This window comes from Elephas maximus, chromosome 7 (genome assembly GCF_024166365.1).
Source record: "Elephas maximus indicus isolate mEleMax1 chromosome 7, mEleMax1 primary haplotype, whole genome shotgun sequence".
Taxonomy (NCBI): domain Eukaryota; kingdom Metazoa; phylum Chordata; class Mammalia; order Proboscidea; family Elephantidae; genus Elephas; species Elephas maximus.
This window is the reverse complement of record NC_064825.1, coordinates 53,841,600-53,847,939: the sequence shown is the minus strand read 5'-3', so window position 1 is coordinate 53,847,939 and position 6,340 is coordinate 53,841,600. Positions and strand designations below refer to the sequence as shown.

The 6,340-nt window shown below is 42.9% G+C and overlaps 1 protein-coding gene and 1 pseudogene across 1 annotated transcript; one reads left to right on the top strand and one right to left on the bottom strand.

Annotated features, from left to right (window-relative positions):
• The first annotated feature begins 604 nt into the window (after nucleotides 1–604).
• On the top strand, nucleotides 605–1,557 carry LOC126079112 (olfactory receptor 52M1-like; annotated as a pseudogene).
• A 2,567-nt stretch (nucleotides 1,558–4,124) lies between these two features.
• LOC126079127 (olfactory receptor 52K2-like) lies at nucleotides 4,125–5,069 on the bottom strand. Its single transcript, XM_049890057.1, has one exon. The coding sequence runs from the start codon at nucleotides 5,067–5,069 to the stop codon at nucleotides 4,125–4,127; it is 945 nt and encodes a 314-aa protein (XP_049746014.1).
• Nucleotides 5,070–6,340: the final 1,271 nt, after the last annotated feature.

Sequence of the window (6,340 nt, the reverse complement as noted above, 5' to 3'; positions counted from 1 at the left end):
ACACATAACTCTAAAAAAGTTATCAATAATTATAATTCAATGAATGGATGCACTAGAATTTAAGCAATGATTTTTTTAACACATCTTGTTTCCAACTTTTTATTGCTATAAAAATCAGCAGTTGCAAATAGCTAATCAGTGTTTGTTATCAATGTTATTGTTATTGATACAGTGAAAAGTGAAGTATATGCAGATACCGGGATAAGCACATTATATGGGTTTGCGTTTAATCATTGAACATAGAACTTGTATGTATTTACAATTTCCTTTAAGAAAAGTTCCCCGAAGCAAATCAATTAGGTCAATGGGGATAAACATTTTGGGGGACTTCTACACTGTAGAAGGACAATTTCACAGTAGAAATAAAGAGAATTCCTGTGTCTGCATTTAACAAGGGGGTGATATCATGGACAGTTTCTTTTCCAAATATTTAAAATATTGATTTTCAAGTTGGCGTTCAGAAATCTTCTTCACTATAGGTTCCACCACTTGCCCAGGATAGAAGTGAGAAGCTAGTCTACAGTTGCCAGAGGCAGTGTCTTACACAGGCGTAGAAGTCTAAAACTAAGACCTCCTGCCTCCTGGATACATCACATTCCCAAACATGTTTACCTCTAATAATGTCTGCTCAATGCCTACCTCCTTCTTGCTAACTGGAATCCCAGGGCTGGAATCCTTGCACATCTGGTTCTCCATTCCCTTTGGCTCCATGTACCTTGTGGCCGTGTTGGGGAATGTGACCATTTTACTGGTGGTAAGGGTGGAACGAAGCCTGCACCAGCCCATGTACTTCTTCCTGTGCATGTTGGCCATCATTGACCTGGTCCTGTCAAACTCTACCATGCCCAAACTACTGGCCATCTTCTGGTTTGGTGCCTGCAACATTGGCCTGGACGCCTGCTTGACCCAGATGTTCTTCGTCCACTGTTTCGCCACTATTGAGTCAGGCATCTTCCTTGCCATGGCTTTTGATCACTATGTGGCCATATGTGACCCACTACGTCACACATCAGTGCCCACCCATGAGGTAGTGGGCTGTTTGGGGCTGGCTGTACTCCTCCAGGGGCTACTTTACATTGGACCCCTGCCCCTGATGATCCGCCTTAAGCTGTCCCTTTATCGGACTCAAATAATTGCCCATTCTTATTGTGAGCACATGGCTGTGGTTACCTTGACATGTGGTGACACAACAGTCAACAACTTATATGGAATGGGAATTGGATTCCTGATATTGATCCTGGATTCAATAGCCATCACTGCCTCCTATGTGATGATTTTCAGGGCTGTGATGGTCTGGCAACCCCTGAAGCCAAGCTTAAAGCCCTGGGGACATGTGGTTCTCACATCTGCGCCAACCTTGTTTTCTATATCCCCATTGCTGTTTCCTCTCTCACCCACCGCCTTGGCCATCATGTGCCTCCCCATATCCATATCCTTCTGGCCAACTTTTATCTCCTCATCCCACCTTTCCTTAACCCAGTTGTATATGCTGTCCATTCCAAGCAGATCCGAGAGAGACTTGTACACATTCTTAAGGCAGGGGCTCAACCCAGGTGACTGTTCTGCATCTATGGCACATATAAATGTTTAGTAATGGCAGAAAAGGCTTGACTGTGGAAGCCTCTGCAATCCCCGGGTCTTACCTGATCTGTGGGGATAAGAGTCTAAGTGAAATGTTAGAGCCTATTTTGTTTGATCATGAGTTTTCTGTGCAGTGTAGACCCAACTTCAGGAAATGGAGAGGGAAAATCAGGGCATGAGTTTTGTACTACAATATCCCTTTCCATACCTATTTAACTTCATAAAACTAAGCACAATAAGCACAAGCATACAGACCACAAGAAGTAAGATTTCTATCCTCGACCCTTTTGGTAGATAATTTCTAATGTCTCTTTGACAGTGTCATAAAGCACAATTTCCAGAAGTTATGTTATACTCTAACACCTTCTTGAAGACAGTCTACAATTCTGTTAGTAAAGGTCTGGAAAATTTCAATCTTGTTGGTAAGCTTTTCCAGTCCTTTTACTTTCCCCAGAAAAACATGGAGGCAATATGTGATAAATCTTAATCTAATGAGTCTTGAAATGAGACCTTACTGTCCACTGGAATTGAAGTCCTCAAACCAGGTTATTCTCCAATCTAAATAGACAAATGGCTGTGCGATATCCCATATCTCCTTCTAATAATAGGGTTAACAGGGAGCAGGAAGGAGGAGACAAGGGAACGACTTTAGGAAATTTCATTTCAGAGGATCTGAATGGCATACGTGAAACTGAGGGAAGAAGGTAACCATGAAATATTGATATTAAGGAAATTGGGTAAAGGATTGAAAATCAGGGGGCAGTGATTGTTAACTTTTTTAAAATTTTGGCCTTCCATGCAGGAGACTCACATTTGATTCCCGGCCAATGCACCCCACGCACAGCCACCACCTGTCTGCCAATGGAGGCTTCCATATTGCTATGACACTGAACAGGTTTCAACAGAGCTTCCAGACTAAGACAGGCTAGGAAGAAAGGCAGAAGACTTGATGATCCACTTCCAAAAATCAGCCAAAGAAAACCCTATGGCTCACAACAGTCTGATCCACATGCGTTCATGGGAATGGCACCAGACTGGGCAGTGGTTCATTCTGTTGTGCATGAGGCCACCATAAGTCAAGGGCTGACTAGACGGTAGCTAACAACTATGCTTATATGTTGTGAGTATGTAAAGGCTTTGTAAGCTTCCAACCTGCCCCAGCTATGCACAGAAGAAACAAGCAAGGGATTGTGACTACAAAGGAGCTAGAAGTAGAGTATCATTACCCTGGAGTATTTGTGTTGGTGTCAGAGGAAATCATGAGAACAGAGGTGGGAAAAAAGGGAAAGGAGAACTTTAGGTTCTTGCCTCCTAAGCTTCCACAACTCCCAAATTTCTACACCCCAGCTGACACGGGCTTAGAGATCCTCTTTCAAGGCTAAATAAAATAGAGAGGTGCTATAGATGTACATATGGACATAGACATAAGTTTATAACTTATAAACAGTAGTCTCTTTAGAAACAAAAAGGTCACAAGATAAATGTAGAAAAATGCACTTGTGGAAGATGGTGTATGAGGGCTTGTGTGAGCAGTAAAGCTGCACTGGTCAGCATTAACATTAAGAATTCTCTAGTATCTGGTTTTGCATGAGAAAGAGAAAAACACATGTCAATATTCCCATCTCCCATTCGCTTTTCCATCACATTTCTTCCACTGTGCTGGGCCTCTGGCTGGGATGTTCAGAGATCACAATGCACTGTGATTATCATTTCTTTCTCTGTCTCAGAACAGAAACATAGGTGTGGCATCCCTGCCTTAGCAGCCTGTGTATCACCTGTACTGAGCAAGGAATTAGCACATTCTTAATGTTCAATATTTAGTGGAGAATTAGTAAATGAGGGACTCACATCCTTGTTGAAGATATAAAATATGTCTATGTGCAAAAAAAGAGTTGCATGATGTACAAAGATATGTCAAGGACATGTCTTATCCAAAGTGTTTAATGAGAAAGATTAGCCATGAACATGGAGAGCTCAAAAGAAGAAATCAAAAACTCTGTAGGCTGGTTCAAGTGAAGAAATAACTTCCCAACAAGCAGAGTTGTCTGACTTGGAATCGGTAGCACTGGAAGGTTGTAAACTCCCCCAACACAGGAGTGCTTAGGCAAAAGTTGAACATCACCTGTCAGAGTGACTAAGGAGAGATTCCTACATCAGATGTAATGCTGGTCCTCTCTCAGGTGGTGAGTGGGTAGTTCACCAAGTTCCCAGTTACTTGGGATAGAAACTCACAGTCTCTTAAATAAATGAACTTGGGAATATTTTTGTGTCTCTAGGTGAGCTCGCCAGAAGATATTGGGTCAAGAATCTGACAAAAGGGAGGGTTCTGTAAAGAGACAGCAAAATCACCAACTCGAGTCCAGAGGCTATGAGGGGACACAGACCTGTGAGTCCTGATTAGAAAATTGTGAGTTTCAGGACACCATTTATTTTTTTCATTATACTGGGAAATAACTAAACATGGAGATTCTGGCAACCCTCCACTTGCTATTATGCAACATTCAAACTGTCCTATACGGCTCCACACATCCCATGCCCTCCATTTACACATCCTTTCTCAGGAATAGTCCTATGACTCGCTCACGAATCTGCTTCGTCTTGACACCATAGATGATAGGGTTGACCATGGGTGGGAAAAACAGATACAACTTAGCAAGAAGAATGTGGACATGGGGAGGAGCCCGGCGGGCCACACGATGCATGACTGAGGAGATGACCACAGGTGTGTAGAAGGCTAGAATGGCACCTATGTGAGAGACACATGCCCCAAATGCCTTATAGCAAGCCTCCTGAGAAGCAAGCTGTAGAACTGCCCGAAGGATAAAGATGTAAGATAGGATAACAAACAGCAGATCCAATACCACAATAAACATGGCCACAGCAATGCCATAGATATTGTTGAAGCGTGTGTCTCCACAGGCCAGCCTTACCACAGCCATGTGTTCACAGTAGCAGTGGGCAATCACTGGGCCTTGGCAATAGTGGAAGCGTTTGAGTAGGAAAGGGAGTGGAGTCATTAGTGTCACAGCTCGGAGTACAGCAGCCATGCCAATCCTGGTAATTAGGTGCCCAGTCAGCACCATGGTGTAGTGCAAGGGCTTGCAGATGGCCATATAGCAATCAAAGGCCATGGCCAGCAGCACTGTTGACTCCATGATGGAGAAGGAGTGATTAAAGAACATCTGCACCAGGCAGGCATAGAAGTTGATCTTCCTATCCCTGAACCAGAATATGGCAAGCATTTTGGGCAGTGTTGTAGAGGACAGGACCAGGTCAATGGCTGCCGACATGGCCAGGAAGAGGTACATGGGCTCATGGAGGGCTGCACCCCCTCGGATGATAAAGAGCAGGGTGCAATTGCCTAGCAGGGCCAGTGTATAGGCTGAGCAGAAGGGGATGGAGATCCAGATGTGCAAGTGCTCCAGGCCTGGGATCCCCATCAACAAGAAGGCAGCTGGATGAGTTGAGGTCATATTGGAGGCTGACATATCCACTGGGAATTCTCTTCTTTCTTGCCTACTTCCACAGGATTCCTAGAGAGTATCTAGGGTCAGCAGAAGCACAGGGTTCAAGTTCAAACTCTCATCACCCATGTGGAAGTATTAGCACTTGTTCCCATTTCTAGACCTTAAAAGAAATTGGAAAATAATCCCAGTGTACACGGAGAAATGTAATAAGTCATGTTTCCTGCCCTCTAGGTACTTATGAAGTCATTTGGTGATTCAGATATTAAATCCCAATAAAGCTAGAACCACAATACAATAGAATGGAGGGAGAGCTTTCTGTTTTCTTCATGATGCCAAGGGCAGCTTTATAAAACTGGTAAATTTTGGCTTAAGTTAAATTTTTATCCAAAAATATTCATGGTCTCCCTATTGCCTCCCAACTCAACTTATAGTCCAGATTTTGAAAGGAGGCGTGTGTTTTCGGGCAGGGGGTTGTCCTGAAATGTCAAGCTGTACGTAAAAATAAACAAGTTTTTAAAAAAAAAAAACTATTGCTGTTGAGTCGATTCCAACTCATAGCAAACCTAGAGGACAGAGTAGAACTACCCCATAGAGTTTCCAAGGAGCACCTGGTGGATTCGAACTGCCGACCTTTTGGTTAGCAGCCATAGCACTTAACCACTATGCCACACGCTGATTAGAATGGCTAAAATTCAAAATACTGACAACACCAAATGCAGGCAAGGATATGAAGCAACAGGAACTCTGATTCGCTCGTAGTGGGAATGTACACAAAAAGGAATTCTCTGATGGGAATATGAAATGGTACAGTCCCTGTGGAAAACAATCTGGTGTTTTCTTACAAAGTTAAACATAGACCTACCATAGGATCCAGCAACCACACTCCTAGGTAGTTACCCAATTGAGTTGAAAATGTATGTCCACATAAAAACTTGAACACAAATGTTTATAACAGCTTTATTCATAATTGCCCAAAATTGGAAGCAACTGAGATGTCCTTCAGAAGGTGAATGGATAAACAAACTCTGGAGCATCCGTGCAATGGAGTATTATTCAGCTACAAAAAGACACCGGTTATTAAAGTACCAAAAGACACAGAATAACCTTAAATACATATTGCTAAGTGAAAGAAGCCAATCTGTGAAGGCTATGTACTATACGATTGCAATATATGATATTCTGGAAAAGACAAAATGATAGAGACAGTAAAAAGATCAGGGTTCAGGGGAGAAGTGGGGAGGGATGAACAGGTGAAGCACAGGCACCTTGGAGGCACTGAAACTATTCAGTAT